The sequence below is a fragment of the Ascaphus truei genome, chromosome 8, assembly GCF_040206685.1.
Source record: "Ascaphus truei isolate aAscTru1 chromosome 8, aAscTru1.hap1, whole genome shotgun sequence".
Classification (NCBI taxonomy): domain Eukaryota; kingdom Metazoa; phylum Chordata; class Amphibia; order Anura; family Ascaphidae; genus Ascaphus; species Ascaphus truei.
In genome coordinates this window covers 73,035,968-73,052,846 of record NC_134490.1, presented here as the reverse complement: position 1 = coordinate 73,052,846, position 16,879 = coordinate 73,035,968, and the positions used below count along the sequence as shown (strand labels likewise).

General features: G+C 49.3%; 2 protein-coding genes across 2 annotated transcripts; one reads left to right on the top strand and one right to left on the bottom strand.

Annotated features, from left to right (window-relative positions):
- Positions 1–657: 657 nt before the first annotated feature.
- PHB2 (prohibitin 2) lies at positions 658–11,264 on the bottom strand. The gene is made up of 9 exons (XM_075612652.1): positions 11,106–11,264; positions 3,357–3,486; positions 2,926–3,010; positions 2,729–2,808; positions 2,386–2,570; positions 2,131–2,260; positions 1,200–1,303; positions 979–1,056; positions 658–804 (listed from the first exon to the last, which is right to left on the bottom strand). Exons 2-9 carry the CDS (start codon positions 3,481–3,483, stop codon positions 724–726), a joined length of 870 nt encoding a protein of 289 aa, XP_075468767.1. The 5' UTR covers positions 3,484–3,486; positions 11,106–11,264; the 3' UTR covers positions 658–723.
- Positions 11,265–14,116, top strand: EMG1 (EMG1 N1-specific pseudouridine methyltransferase). Its single transcript, XM_075612653.1, has 6 exons — positions 11,265–11,555; positions 11,825–11,926; positions 12,263–12,404; positions 12,522–12,580; positions 13,061–13,210; positions 13,541–14,116. The coding sequence occupies exons 1-6, from the start codon at positions 11,400–11,402 to the stop codon at positions 13,652–13,654; spliced, it is 723 nt and encodes a 240-aa protein (XP_075468768.1). The 5' UTR covers positions 11,265–11,399; the 3' UTR covers positions 13,655–14,116.
- The last annotated feature ends 2,763 nt before the right edge of the window (positions 14,117–16,879 follow it).

Here is a 16,879-nt window from a genome sequence, read left to right as displayed (position 1 = left end):
CCGGGTATACAGCATTGTGTGCCCGTTACCGGGTATACAGCATTGTGTGCCCGTTACCGGGTATACAGCATTGTGTGCCCGTTACCGGGTATACAGCATTGTGTGCCCGTTACCGGGTATACAGCATTGTGTGCCCGTTACCGGGTATACAACATTGTGTGCCCGTTACCGGGTATACAGCATTGTGTGCCCGTTACCGGGTATACAGCATTGTGTGCCCGTTACCGGGTATACAGCATTGTGTGCCCGTTACCGGGTATACAGCATTGTGTGCCCGTTACCGGGTATACAGCATTGTGTGCCCGTTACCGGGTATACAGCATTGTGTGCCCGTTACCGGGTATACAGCATTGTGTGCCCGTTACCGGGTATACAGCATTGTGTGCCCGTTACCGGGTATACAGCATTGTGTGCATGTTACCGGGTATACAGCATTGTGTGCCCGTTACCGGGTATACAGCATTGTGTGCATGTTACCGGGTATACAGCATTGTGTGCATGTTACCGGGTATACAGCATTGTGTGCCCGTTACCGGGTATACAGCATTGTGTGCCCGTTACCGGGTATACAGCATTGGAGGAGACAATTGAAAGAAGTATAAAATTCTAGACGCAAACTGTGCATCATCCAACTTTGTATAGTGTGTATATGCGCGCGCACACACACGCACAGTGTGTGTTTTGTATGTTTTATAGAGCTCAGCGGTCCCTCCAGCCCCCCCCTCACCTGGTGAAGGTGTCATCCTGCAGGTTCAGAACCAGATTGTCAGCGTTTAGATATACGCGATTCTGTGACGTTGCGATCTGTGAGACAGAGAGAGAGAGAGTCACAGAAGGCAAATGCGCCAGAGACAGCGCGCCAGAGACAGCGCGCCAGACTGACGGAAAGAAACAGAGGAACATGGACAGCGGGCATCAAGACATGACACTCGCTTGGTGATACCTGACATGCGCCCACATGACCGGCACAGCGCTCACCGTCTTTGCGATGCTCTGAGCCGCTCGGATCCGGCGCAGTTTCAGGTACCCGGGATTCTTACTGAGAGCGTCACCGATGTATGAGAGTGTCAAGGACAATAGGAGACAGCTGAATGAGCTGTGTGCGCGTGCACGAGAGAGCGCGCAGGCGAGAAGGAGAGCGCAGGCGAGAAGGAGAGCGCAGGTGAGAAAAGAGCAGGGTGATCACAGGGTGAGGATATCATCTTTGCTGCAGTGGCCTCTCCCTCGGCCTGAACTATCTTCTGTCTCTGATCCTGTATCGCTTTCTCCACCAGGAACTGAGCGCGCTGAGCCTCCTGTTGAGCTGAGACACAGAGGGGGAGCGCAGGGAAAAGAGCGTCACAAAGACTGCAGGGGTGGGGGTGTAAAGGGTGTCAGAGACCGGACTAGCCTTGTCTCTGACTCACTAACCCGTTGTAATTCCAACGGTCACTCAATGTCCAGCGCTTCTCCCGATTAATATTCGTGATATCACACAGTACGTGTCCAGCCCTCTAACAGGGGGAGCTCGTAGGACAGCGAGGGGAGGAAGCACGCCAGACGTGGGAGTGCGCCAGGCGGGGATGTGGGAGTGCGCCAGACGTGGGAGTGCGCCAGGCGGGGATGTGGGAGTGCGCCAGGCGGGGATGTGGGAGTGCGCCAGACGGGGATGTGGGAGTGCGCCAGGCGGGGATGTGGGAGTGCGCCAGGCGGGGATGTGGGAGTGCGCCAGGCGGGGATGTGGGAGTGCGCCAGGCGGGGATGTGGGAGTGCGCCAGGCGGGGATGTGGGAGTGCGCCAGGCGGGGATGTGGGAGTGCGCCAGGCGGGGATGTGGGAGTGCGCCAGGCGGGGATGTGGGAGTGCGCCAGGCGGGGATGTGGGAGTGCGCCAGGCGGGGATGTGGGAGTGCGCCAGGCGGGGATGTGGGAGTGCGCCAGGCGGGGATGTGGGAGTGCGCCAGGCGGGGATGTGGGAGTGCGCCAGGCGGGGATGTGGGAGTGCGCCAGGCGGGGATGTGGGAGTGCGCCAGACAGCGGGTGGGGCGGTAGTCACAGCTGGAGGGACAGTTTCTGCTCACTCAAACTCTCCCACCCACCCAATTCCCTGTGAACCAAGTATGTGACCCACACCCTCATTGAGCGTCACTCACCCACTTGCTTGGACTCCACAGCCGCTGTGTACTCTCTGCTGAAGCTTAGCTCAGTGATTGCCACATCGTCCAGAATCAAACTGAAATCCTTTGCTCGGTCCGTCAGATCCCGGCGAATCAGGAGAGAGACCTGCGCAGGGGGTGGAGCCATCAACGTTTTCTCCCCCTCTCACCCACGTTCTATCAACTCGCCCTCTCTCTAACCCCCAGTCCTCATTCCACCCCCCATAATCCTTTGCCTCTCCCCCCGCTAACCTGCGCTCTCTGCGTGATGAGCTGCGATGCGTTGAATTTTGCCACCACACTTTTCAGTACTTCGTTAACGATGGATGGGAGAACCCGCTCCTCGTAATCCATCCCAAGCCGCTGGTACAAGGAGGGGAGCTCAGAGGCCAACGGCCGAGACAGCACACGCAGGGTGATGTTCACCATCTGCAGGTCTGAGACACGGCACACGTGCGACTGTTACACACACACACACATGTTCATCATTTGCACATCTGAGACATGGCACACAGTGGAACCTCTCACAAACCTGTGTCACACTCTGCACATGACCCGTCCCTCTGGGTTTGGGACACACACATAGGCCTCTTACCTTTGGATCCAGTCGGGGAGGAGATCTTTCGTGGTTTTGCTCGGATGTCGTAGATAACCGGATACTGAAACCAGGGAACCCTACGGGACACAGAGCACAGCGAGAGTGAGACACGCCCAGGGGTTGGGAGGGGGAGGAGAGAGAGGAGGCGCGGAGGAGAACGAGAGGACGGGGCGAGCTAGGGTGGAGGTCAGTACCTGAAGTGAAGTCCCTCAGCAACAATTTTGTCCATCTGAACTCCACCAATACGGTTAAAGAAAATTGCTCGGTGACCTCCTTCCACTAGAGAGAGAGAGACACAACGAGAAGAGGAGGGGAGAGGGGAAAAGAAGAGGGGGGCAAGAGAAGAAAAAAAAAAGGGAGGGGGGGCAAAAGAAGAAGAGGAGGTGGTGGGGCAAGAGAAGAAGAGGAGAAGATGATGGGGCAAGAGAAGAAGAGGAGGGGCAGGAGATGAAGAGGAGGGGGAGGAGGTTAAGTAGAGGGGGAGGAGAAGAGAGGGGGGGATAGGGTAAGAAGAGGGGGGAGAGAAAAATAAGTTAGCAGGGGAGAAGTGGTAAAAAAAACTCCACTGTTTCCAATGGATGAATCCAGACAGAGAAATATAACCCCAGAAGTCTCCGGGACAGACCTGTAAAGACAGACTCCTTCACTGCGTAGCCCACGGCTCCCGCGCCCAGCAGCAGCTTCAGAGCGGTCCCCATGCCCCGGGGGCCGGCGGGCAGGCGCCCTGCAAAGTCCTTCAGGTTCTGAGCCATGGCCTGCGGGGGAGCGGAGGTGTAAGTGTTACACACTAATCTCGCACGTTCCCATTACTCTAAATACTTCTCTATATTTTATTGGATTTTTTGAGTAATCATGAAGGGATATGTGAGGAGGGATACAGAATGAAAGAGGGTGGGGTTGGGGTTCAAACAGTATAGTTGACAGATCGAGATGGGAGGGGGAATATCCTTAAATCCCAACAATAAGAGCACTCTATCGGAAATCATTGGGGGGGGGGGGGGGATGTAACAGAGGGGAGGGAAATCAGTGGTTCAGGGGGTATGGGGTGTCATGGGGTGTCATGGGAGACCAGGACTATTTCACAGGATCAAACACCACAGGAGACCGAAGTCAAAGAAAGTACATTCATCGTCTGGATCGGGCCATAAACGTCTACGAAGGCTCTGGTCCCGCTGAAGATAACCGATGTGTCTGACTCGTGGCCCTGCGATCAAGGATTTGAGACCTATTCCGTCCAAACTACCTGCGTGTACTTCAACCCTGAGCCTGGCGATCCCACCACTGCCACCAGAAAAGCCTGTCACGGGAGACCAGGACTATTCCACGGGATCAAACACCAGAGAGGACACCAAAGTCAAAGTATATTTATTCTGGTGAGAGCCAGCCGACCTAACACAATATCACGACAGAGCTATACTCACAATCCCTGGCCCCTACAGGGGGAACCCTAGTTGGTCCAGGTGCCTGGCGTCACCACAATGACGACCCGATGCAACTTCCACTCCTGTGGGGATTCGGAGTTTGTAGGCCTCACAGGATGTAGGTCACCAAGCAGCACCTTTGAATCTCCCGCGGTAGAAGAGCGCACAGCCTCGCTTTCGGGTCACTCCACGAAAACGTCGGAGAGCCCCACTTAGTTAATCCATACGCTAGAGTCAGCAACCACATGATACGGAAACCAGCAGCAACTCATATACTTCTCGTCTCCATGGACAAACGGGCCAGCGACCAATCACAACATGGATGCTGCGTGGAGGGCCAATCACAAGACGAGGGCTCGCCTGTGTTGGCCAATCAGGACAGGGAGCATGAGGCAAGGAGGGCGGGAATTACGAGCCAGCCAATGAGAACAGCACCTACATCCTCCTGTTCCCAGGGCCGGCTCGCTATCTCTTGATTAGATAAAGTGGCACCTCTTTGGGCAGACAATGGTCCTGCTTATCGAACCAACGGCCCTCTAACAGGACAACCGCCCACCCCCTCCCTCCATTGTCCACAACCTCCTCGTGGGACCAGCTGAACCCGATCCCTGGGCGTGCAGGCTGGGTAAATGTTTTACTAGCTTTGCATGCCCAGCAACAAGGAATACAAAGTTAATACAAACACAAACATTTCACCAATAATAAAAGGTTACAACCATATTCTACATAACAATTGGCTAGATGAGCCACGACAGGATGAATATACAGGGCCTGTATATTCATCCAGACGATAGGGCAATGGCGTGGCTTTACCCTTATAAGAGCACATTGCCTCTATTGTCACATCTCCCTTTTAAGCCAAAATCTCTGGGGCACTAGCTTCACCAGGGTGAGCCAAGGATCGATACCACAGGTGGCTATCGGACAAAGCTGGGGTCTTGTACTTAATCCCCCCAGAATAGCTGATACAGGGTGGAGGGTCCTTGGGTCGACGCCAGCAGCTGCCCATCTACATATGGTTGTGGGGGTCTCACCGCCCCCCCACTACGGCCTGGCACCCTCGCTGGACATAGGCGACCCGCTCGGCTACGTGCGCGTATCGGACATGGGTGACAGTCGTGGGCTTCGGAGCCTGGAGACGCCAAAATCACTGTGGGCGGAGTCTCGAACTGGACTCCCCACTGCTTACCTCATGGCCATTGGGGTTTAACTTTCCAGGTCTCACCGGTTCGGGTTGGTTGACCCAGAGAGCAGAACCGATCTCCCCTGAGTCAGAGATGGGGGATACAGCTGCAGTCTGTGCCGGCTGGGGGTATCAGTCACAAAGTTCACTAAATCATAGTCCAACCAAATTTCCAAATCCAGACCAGGGAGCACCCCCAAGTTTCTGATCCCTCTACCCACTCCCCAATCGCAGTGCACAAGGGCAATTTGCAAGGATCTGGGGGCTCCATCAGTCAGCTTTACCTGGATGTCGGTCTTGGGTAAAATATGCTCAGGATCCACCATGTCCTGGCGGACCAAGGAAATCGTGGCTCCGTTATCCATCAAGCCGGCAGCCTTCCTATTCCCAATGGACGAATGTACCGTTGCCGGGGATCTTTTAGGTCCATATTAACGGTGGCTATTCTGTACACACCGCCGGTAATGGCTCAGATCGGGGTCATGTAGCTTGGGTCAGGAGTCGCCTGGGTGACAGGCACAGGCGAGTCCGATGGTCCTGCCGGGGGCACGATCCCCACGTAGGCGGCCGGTTGTGCCGCACCGGTTCGGAAACTGGTAGTCGGGGTTGCATTCAGACAGTCCAGCCAGGAGTGTTACGTGCGGTTCAATCTGAAGCATCGCCTCGTGTGCAATCTCGGTCAGCCTCGGGCGCTAGCACCCACCTGGTTAGGTCGCCAGGACGAGGCAGCGGTTCTGGTAGCTGCCACAGGCGGGATGATAGGGAAGGCTGGGTAAGAAAAACAACTCTGTATTTCACGTTCTTTTTGGGGAGGTGAGAGAGAAACGCAAACAAGTGAATATATGCAAATTGTATTAAAATGAACAAATCACTGTTACAATACAGTATATACAGCAATTTCTAACAGAAAAACAATACTTAACACCACAATTTAGAAAAAAAAAACGATAATATTCTTATCACTATCTAGCACAGAAAAACCAATACTCAACTAAACACCACAATATTAGAACTTAGAGTAATTTTAGAGAGAGAAAACAATATTAAAGAACCACAATAATAGTGAGAACAACAATTTCTGTAGTATAGTTACCCACACAATCCTGACACCCTACAACGTGTAGTGAGGACACTAATCCCTGGTCTCCTTCATGGATAATCACCTGGGGACCTACTGCACCCTCTCCACTCAAACTTTATACACCTCCTTTTGAAAAAGGGGGGGGGGAATCTTTCCTCTTTGAACCATTCATTATAGAAATTATCGAATTTTAGAAACGTGGTTTCTTGCATACAGCAACAAAGGGAGAGGTCTCCTTAAATTGTTAATTAAATCTTTGTCAGAGTTTCACCTAGTATCCTGCCATCTGTTCAGATTAGGCAGGTAAGATACAGACAGATATTGTACATATATATTTTCAATGTATGTCAGACTGGTTGCAATTTAAAATCACAGTTTAGGATGAAATGAATGGATTCGATTCTTACAGCTGGGTGCCAGCTAAGGGCTCCACCGGAGCTGAGGCCATCATAAAATCATCTGTTAGTTTGGTCGCTTGCTGAAATGTCGAAGATTGTCAGTCCGTTACCCTTTCACGGACTGCGGGGATGCAGCGTAGCAAAAACCGCTCCTTAATGATAAGGTGCAACAGGCTCTAAAAAGAGCTCACCTCACCCTGCAACCCACTTCTTGGTTTGGTGGGCTAGCTGAGATGCAAAGTCCATGTGTGAGTCCTGAGATAGCTTCTCCAGAGGACGAAACTGAAGTCTGTAGGTCTCCGGGGTGATCTCGTACCGGGCGAGTAACTGTTCCTTCACCACTGCATTATCTCCGGACTCCTTCCAGTTCATCTCTCGGTGAGCCTCCGCTGCTTTCCCGCTCAGCTGGGGCCCCAGGTACTTGACCCAGTCCATCTCGGGGGTTGATGCAGCACACATTGGTGTTCGAAGAAACGGAGAAAGCGATCCATGTTGTCCTTGTCCTCATCGTAGAAGGCAAAGCTGCTGTATGACATGTGGGGTGGTCAGCTTGCCTCAGAGCTGCGATGAGACCCATGACTATAGAGAGACACCGGTGATTGAGATTTTTTTGAGCAACCAGGTACTGAATCGTGGCCAGCCATAGTTCCGGGTAAGCCTCCCCTCCACAGCGGGCACCTCATCTTCGTCTAAACTGGAATCAGAAGAGATTTCTCTGGAGTCAAGTCTGCTCCAACTATCTCCCCTGCCGGTTCGAGCAGGGGGGCTGCACACTGAGCCTCATACCAGACCAAATTGTCGATCATGTTTGTCTTTGTGCAGTCCTCGGTCCGTACCCCTCACATCGCACAATAATCAGTTAATTGGACCAGGATTTGTAGGTTGAGGCCATCATCAGCATCGTGTCGTCAACCGTCTAGGAATGCTTCGGTTCAGAATGAAAATAACTGCAGTGACTGGAATGTCTGTGACTCGTGGCCCTGCGATCCAGGATTTGAAACCTATTCCGTCCAAACTACCTGCGTGTAGTTCAACCCCGAGCCTGGCGATCCCACTACTGCCACCAGAAAAGCCTGTCACTGGAGACCAGGACTATTCCACGGGATCTGCAACCCTATCTTTCCCTATTATCGCCCAGCATACAGCGCTTCCACTGCAGCAAGGGATTCTGGGAAATGACATGCAAATGAGCACACAGTGCCACCTTTTGTCTCAAGCTCGTATTACACAAGCAAATCCTCAAGCCAATGCATACTGTTTTAAACACAGCTTTTAGACAGAGGCTGGGATGAGATGCAAAGCCAGTAAACTCACTCACAGACATGTTTCAACCTTGATGGGTATCATCAGTGCGAGGTTGGTTGTGTTATATATATATATATATATATATATATAAATGAATAGACAATACCGTTCTGTGGCTAACGAAATGCTTTTATTTGTGCAAGCTTTCGAGATACACTGATCTCTTCCGGCAGTGTTACAATGAATAAAGAATATGAAGGAGAGAAGGAACCCAATATAGCACTCAGGTTCACACTCTGGTGGTGAGTGAATGATTTAAAAACATAATCTTTATTAAACAACAATAATAAAATATTGGTCGAGCGACGTACTAAGGGTGGGTTGATCCTAAATAAAGAACACCATTTGGGTCTGGATCAAAATAATTAGTGTGTGCCAGATGAATTTAATAAACCACTGGTACTGAGTTCGCACAGTATTCCTGATGCGGACCTGTGTGGTAGGTGATTATTCCAGGTGTGTCCGGGTAAGTACTGAGATTGCAGGTCACAGAGATATAATATATAGTACTTAATGGTAAGCGTGACCTAACTGATAGACATAAAAAACAAATACACTATGTATATCAGTGGTAGTATAGTACAATCAGCTAAGCTCCTCAATGGAGAAGTGTGTGTGCCCCTATCAGTGTCAGAATGACCTAAGGTTAACCCTCTGCGTGCTAGACTTGAGGGGTGTGTGGACCTATATATACCAGCGTGGTAGGAGTCAGAGGTAAGTATCCTGACTAAGGTCATAAGGGTCAGTATCCCAATCTGGGAGACGCTGATGGTGGGGGGCAAGCTGTTGACTCACACTAAACAGAGTGATTTAAATTGAAGCTGAAGGAACCTCCCATTTGGCACTCAGTATACACGTGCACGCGCAGATCAGGACTGCCTCCTCATGACTCTCAGAGACCGCGAGTTAATGCGGTAGTCTGCGAGTGCATTTCTATACAGGACAAAAGTGCCCCGACGGTCTCTTTTAGCCTCCTGAAGGTGTTTATAGGGATAGTGTTCCGGCATCACAGTACTGAGGGAACGTACCTTCAGCATACTGCAGCTGCCCTGCAGTGTTGGGGTGCTGCATACCATCCGTGAGGTTCCTTCAGCTTCAATTTAAATCACTCTGTTTAGTGTGAGTCAACAGCTTGCCCCCCACCATCAGCGTCTCCCAGATTGGGATACTGACCCTTATGACCTTAGTCAGGATACTTACCTCTGACTCCTACCACGCTGGTATATATAGGTCCACACACCCCTCAAGTCTAGCACGCAGAGGGTTAACCTTAGGTCATTCTGACACTGATAGGGGCACACACACTTCTCCATTGAGGAGCTTAGCTGATTGTACTATACTACCACTGATATACATAGTGTATTTGTTTTTTATGTCTATCAGTTAGGTCACGCTTACCATTAAGTACTATATATTATATCTCTGTGACCTGCAATCTCAGTACTTACCCGGACACACCTGGAATAATCACCTACCACACAGGTCCGCATCAGGAATACTGTGCGAACTCAGTACCAGTGATTTATTAAATTCATCTGGCACACACTAATTATTTTGATCCAGACCCAAATGGTGTTCTTTATTTAGGATCAACCCACCCTTAGTACGTCGCTCGACCAATATTTTATTATTGTTGTTTAATAAAGATTATGTTTTTAAATCATTCACTCACCACCAGAGTGTGAACCTGAGTGCTATATTGGGTTCCTTCTCTCCTTCATATTCTACAGTTTACACCCAAGCACCGTTCATATCATTTTTTCACCGCAAGAGGCTGCAGCAGGGGTTCCCCTACCATTTCTTACAATGAATAAAGCAAGGTTTAAGTTAAAAACAGTGCATCATAGAATGCTGTCACAGATACATTCCAAGATGCACTGTTTTGAAGCTAACCTCTCTTGCTTTATTCAATGTAGCATCGCCGGAAGAGATCAGTGTATCTCGAAAGCTTGCACAAATAAAAGCATTTCGTTAGCCACAGAACGGTATTGTCTATTCATTTTTGATTAAGCTCGACTAACAGTACAGAAAAATACACAGTGAAATACTCATTAAATGAGAATTTGAATCAGGTAGTGTTAGGACCTGCCTTGATGTGGCTTGCAGGTTTATAATGCTTTGGCCAAAGGGTTAAACTAAATTAAAATTTTTCAAGAGAATTTAAGTATTTCACTGTGTATTTTTGTCATATTGGATGTAACATTGGGCTTTTCTGTCTTTTGTTCTATACATTTGGCCACGCTCAGTAGCGCTCCTTTTGACACACATACAGCAAGGCCCCGCTTCCCGGCGATCCGCTGGCACCGAGAAGGGGGCCGCCATGTCTCCTCAGAGGCTGTTGCCGCCGGTGCCCATGCGCAGAAGGTAGGTCGCGCGCGCGCACAAGGGGGAAATTGCCAGGTTGCGCATGCGCACCGCTGAAAATCGCCGGATCCACTTTTTGGCGATTTTCACTATACGGCGGGCCCTTAAAACAGAACCCGCCGTATGCCGGGGCCCTGAGATATAAATATATTTATTGTGGTATGTTTTAGGGTTTCTTCAGCTTCCTGGGATGGAGATATATAGATATATAGATATATATATATATATATACACGAAAATTATAGCAGGCACTCCAGGTCTTATGTAAATATAGAACAAGGTTATTACAAAAAAGGTCACCGTTTCGGCTCCCCAAAGAGCCTCTCAAGACGGTGTTTGGTTCTGTTCTACTTTTTCACCCGACCTGGCAGCGCCTGCTATCCTTTCCCTGCATGCTTCACAGCTAAAGCACCCCGGCAGAAGACCTCACTCAGCGGAGCGACACTATATATTTTACAACCCCGTCCCACTGCTGCCTAAAGACCTCCCCAGGGATCTCCCAGGCACTATGGCTGCAAGACTCTCTTCTTTGTTGCTCCAACACATTTCCGGACGATATAAACACGCTGCCCGGGCGTATGTAGGGACAAGCCTATACAGTATATACACGCGGACATCTCACCTCTATCTCTCACGTGTCTGCTCTTCTCGGTCCGGCAGTGCAAGGACACCGGAAGTGCTCCTTATTCTGTCAATCTCGGGCAGCGCCTGAAACTGAGCAGAAACGTTCCGGTTGCTATAATAAAGCGCACTTCCGGTCCCATGACAGATTCGAGACGTTGTTTCCTGCGCAGCTCCCCGCCTTCCGGCAACCTTTAGTATAACCCGCCTCACCCAAGATGGCGTCCCTGTAACAGGAACTGATTCCTGTTGCCGTGGAGATGCTACTCCTTGCTTCACTTCCGGCGCAGTTAAGATGGCGGCGCCCAAAAGGTGCATGCGTGTGTGTCCCACTGAGGAGGAGGAAGAAGAGCGGGAGGATCCGAGGGGACCGCGGCCACCGGCGGGGAAACGGCGGCGGGAGAAGAGGCTGATAGTGTTACTGGAGGGAGCGAGTCTGGAGACCGTGCGGGTAATACAGACAGTATAAATATCCGCACACGTTATGCATGTCTGCGTCTGTATACGTACACACGCTGTCTGTATACAGGATGGGGAGTTTGTAAGCTTTGCACGTGATATATGTACATACGGTGCAGCACGGTTCCCCTCTGGCAGTGAAGGTGTTAATTCTGCCATTTATACCTCCTGACCCCTGATGCAAAACCTGGTGCTCTCTAACCAACTGCACTGCTTATATATACTAGTTGTGTGTATCATTATATACCTCGTGTCTCACAGGTGGGGAAGACTTATGAGCTTCTGAATTGTGACCAGCACAAGGCTATGCTGCTAAAGAATGGAAGAGACCCGGGGCAGGTCCGACCAGACATCACACATCAGGTACTTGACCTAAGGGCTACCAGGGAGTGTATGTCGATCTAGTGCGTGTGCCTACGTACCCCCAGCTGGCCATCTGACTAGCTAATGCGGGCGTGTGTACCATCGATTGTCTAGCGTGTGTGAGAACCCTCGGTTTGCTGTCGGTCTACCTAGCACGCTCACCCCTGGCTGTCTGTCTAGTGTGTACCCCTGGCTGACTGTTTAGCGCATACATATAACCCCTGCAGTCTGTCTAACGTGCAAGTATACACCCTTGCCTGTCTACCTAGCGTTTGTATATCTGTATACGCCCCCTGCTGTCTGTCTGTGTTTAATGTCTTTATATACACCCTGCAGAGTTTGCTGATGCTCCTGGACAGTCCTCTGAACCGAGCCGGTTTGCTGCAGGTTTACATTCACACTCAGAGGAATGTTCTGATTGAGGTGAATCCTCAGACTCGCATCCCCCGAACCTTCCCCCGATTCTGCGGCCTAATGGGTGAGCCTGACGGGCAGGGGACCTCTGTATATTTAAACTGGGGTGGTGGGACCCTATGTATATATAAACCCTGTCTCTTCCCCAAACCCTCAACTCTCGCTTTATGTTCTCTCGCAGTTCAACTGCTGCACAAGCTGAGTGTGAGAGCTGCTGACGGACCCCGGAAACTACTCAAGGTGAGAGGGGGAACAGATGTGTATGGGTAACTGTGAAACAGTTTGAGGGTGGAGCACAGCTGTCTGTGAGTCAAAATGAGGGTGGAGTACAGCTGCCTGATAGTTGGCAGGGGGGTGGGGAGAGAGAGAAACAGATGGGATCAGAACAGGCGTGCTCAACTCCAGTCCTTAAGCCCCCCCCCCAACAGGTCAGGATATCTTGGCTTCAGTACACGTGGTTCAGTCAAAGCCTGAGCCACCTGTGGTGAAGCAGGGATATTCTGAAAACCTGACCTGTTGGGGGGGGGGGGGAGTTGAAGACTGGATTTGAGCACCCCTAGATCAGAACACTCAGAATGCTATATAATACCATATAAAACAATACCTTTCAGGCCCCTGTGGCAGCTAGGGGGGTTGAAGCAAAAATAATAGCGCATGTTGCCCTTTTAGATTTCAACCCGATCCTGCTATCCTAAATTCCTCTACTTCTCTTACCCCCAGGTCATTAAAAACCCGCTGACAGATCACCTCCCCGTGGGCTGCCTCAAGATCACCACCTCCTTTACAGGGGAGATCACCAACTGTGTGAGAGACCTGGTGCCCGCTGAGGAACCCATGCTTTTCGTGGTGGGGGCTTTTGCACATGGATCGGTGAGTGATGTGGGATCTGCGGTAATTAACCCCCAGCGATCTGACACCCCTGCAGTGTTGTGTTGCTGGCCGCCCCCTTGGCCTTGCAAAGGTTAATGTCTCCAGGTGAGAGAACAGGACAGTGGTGGTAAAGTATATATTCAGATGCTGAGCTGTGTGGCTGAAGCTCTGAGCCCTCAGCCAGTCAGAGTGGGAGGCCAGGTGGGACTTGGAAACCGCAGTATCCCTTCAGAGCACTCGATCCATCTCTACTCTATATAAAATGACTCTTATAGGGTCTGTGTTTTACAGGATGGGGCCTCCATCGTGTAATCTGTCTCTCTCACACAGGTTAACTTGGATTACACGGAGCGCTCTGTGTCGATCAGTCAGTATCCTCTCTCTGCAGCGCTCACTTGCGCCAAGATCTGTACGGCTTTTGAAGAGGTGTGGAAGGTGCTGTGAAGGTAACAAACACCCCAGAATCCACAAACCGATCTCAAAGAACTCAAACTTCCCACCACTCCTGTCCCTGTCTCCCCCTCACCGGGAAATTGTGCGGATATATCATCCCATCTCTGTCCGCTGGTGAACTGTGGATATTTTTTTTTGCCTTTTAAATAAAATTAAATTTGTTGGAACCGGTTACCTTGCCCACGGAGATAGGATTCACCAGGGGCACCTCCATTTGGGGGAAGGGACATCGCACATTGAGGGATGTGTGTATACACTGCATGGTGGACAAATACACACCCTGCAGCCTTCGTGTGAAGTAACGGAGACAGCAAATACCCCCCAGTGCTGTCACACACTGTACACCAGGGCTTTTGTACACTTATTTTCTTTAGGCTCCTTTGGAAAACTATTTTAAGGGCCACAAGTTTCTTGTAACTTAATTTTTGATGCATTAAAATACTTGGAATATTCCATCTCCGCATTTTGCCAGCATTTATAAACTCCGTCCTGGATACATATTCATAACCTTAACATTGCGCTTTGCAACTAGTATGAAATTAGCAGGAGAGTACGTAAGGTCCATATCGGCACTTCGAGGGCTGCATTTGGGCCAGCAGTGGTAGAGCCCTGCTGTACCGTGTCCCCCTTGTGGGTGCTGCTGTCACACGGTTAGTGTGGGTACCTATGCTCTTGCCAGTCAATGGCAAACCTGAAGATGGTGCTGGCTGGGTCTGGGTAAGGGCCCGTCTACTACACAACAAGAACAACGAAAGCTCAGCATGACCCATCGCACGATAACACCAGAATTACTTCAGCATCTTGGACTGTGTTAAAATGCACACACATATACAGATAGCACAACGTTTCGAGGGCCTGAGCCCTTTGTCAGGTGTGGATGTGGTCATTCGTGAAACAGGGCTAAATGACACATGTATGGCCTTTTGTAAAGCAATCCAAACAAGAGCCTCCCCATGGGAAATACGCGTCACTGTCGTGAGTCACGTCCCCTGTTATTGCCATGTAATGATGTCAGACTTTAATGGTATATATATATATATATATATATATATATATATATATATATCTCCAAAGCGGTAATGGAAGCAATGAAGAAAATACTGGTTACATAGTCGAAACAATTAAATTCCGTAATCTGTCAATCCACCATATACAATCACTCTATGCCAGGGGTGGCCAACAGGTCAGGCTTTAAGGATATCCCTGCTTAAGCACCGATGGCTCAATCAGTGGTTCAGTCAATGACTGAGCCACATGCTGAAGCAGGAATATCCTTAAAACCTGACCTGTTGGTGGCCCTTGAGGAATGAAGTTGGCCACTCCTGTTCAAGCATAGAGGGAACAAATAACCGACTCAATCGTGTGCATACAAAGTAACATCTAGAAAAGTAACTCGGTAATGAATACAATTAGCACAAACCGTGAGACGGTCACATTTGTGTGGACTTTCAAAGCAACATCTAGAGCAGCAGAAGAAATCTATGAGCATTCTCTTCTCTCGCTCAAAATGTGCACAAGTGTAGGTCTGTTATGTACATTAAGACTATATAAGCACAATGTAGACAATCAACTGATGTTAACCAAATTGATGTCAGTATTATGACATGCCAGATACGCTGTGGTAGGTTCAAGCTCATTAAACAAGAAATAAGAGTTTTTCCTTTGCAGTTCGAAAATGTGTTAAATTGTTGTAATCTAATCTGAAACACTAAGATTACTATACATTTGCAGTTCAAAGTGTGTTCAAAATGTCGTCCACCTGAAACGCCCGCCCAAAGAGAACGCCGCTGTCTGTCTGCATGATCATGTTGGTTCAGCTGCTCCGACTCCTGAATCATACGTTGTTTTACTAATTCGTTTTTTCAGTCCTGATCGAGACCATCCTTTATCAGGAAACATTTTGTCAGCGTTTTGGACCAGAATTATTGCAGTCTCCAGCATCCTTGTCAAGTGACAAGGTATGTCAATGTTTAAGGACTATATCTCTAATAGATCTAGGTTGTTTGTTATAGGTAGTAATAAACAATGGACATATATTGTCCTCATTTGCATATGATCTATTTTTATTTGATTTATATTTCTTTTTAACAAGGTCTTTTCTATCAAGACCATTTGCATGGTCGAAAGCTTCCTGAATAATGGTCTCACTATAACCTCTAGAAAGAAATCTTTCTGACATTTCTTTAGACTGTGAGATAAACGTATCATTTTCAGAACATAGTCTCTTCAACCTCAAAAATTGAGCTTTCGGGATGCTTTTGACAAGAGAGGGAGGATGACAGCTAGTTGCGCATGAAAGGGAACTTCGAGAATGTTCTTTTCTATAAATATCTGTTTGGATTCTCATCCCACCATCAATATACAACACCAAATCTAAATAATTAACGTGATGAATATTGTGCTCATAAGTGAATTTGATATTCATAGTGTTAGTATTAAGTGTGTATAAAAGAAGAAAGTGATGCATTATCTACCGGCTGGAGCACGCATTGTCAGCGTTCTGTGGTGGTCCTTCGGCAATTATCAGCAACAACAGGCGGACACAGACAGCTCATCGTGAGTACCGGCCAGCTGATTGTATGGTGGGACACAGGGTGCGGTGATGGAAGCTACGAAGACTCCGTGAGTATCGTGTGGGACGTACTGCAGTGACTGCAGGGATATCTGGACTGTTATTAAGCTTATTTAGCCCCCCACCCTGGGTGAATCTTTCTCATACACACCAAGGACACTCGTAGCCTACTAGTTTATTAACCTCCACTCGCTGACACAACCAAGGGAATCAAGAAGAAGTTTCTTACATGATTTATTCATTTCATCATTGCTAGCGATAGAGCACCAGTCTTTGGGGTTTATTCCTCATTTTTTCTCACTTACTGCGTATAGTTGCATGGAAAGTACTCACAGTTCGCAGGATTCCAGTCACGGCTAGATCGAGGCATCAGTGTCATGGGAGAGGCTCCCAAAACACAGGACTCCATTCATGGCTAGATTGAGGCATCAGTGCTGTGTGTAAAAACTGCCCGTCTAGCTCCCAGCTGGTTGCTAATTTCTGTATGGGGCATCTTGCTTGGCCTGAGTGGGGAACCTTTTTGGACTGAACTCAGTATGGTATGATTGCATAGTCATGTCTCCCTGACGTACGTTTTGCGATTAGGCTTTCTCATAGGGATGCGCAGAATGGACCGCCGACTCCGCGCATGCGCAGAATGGACC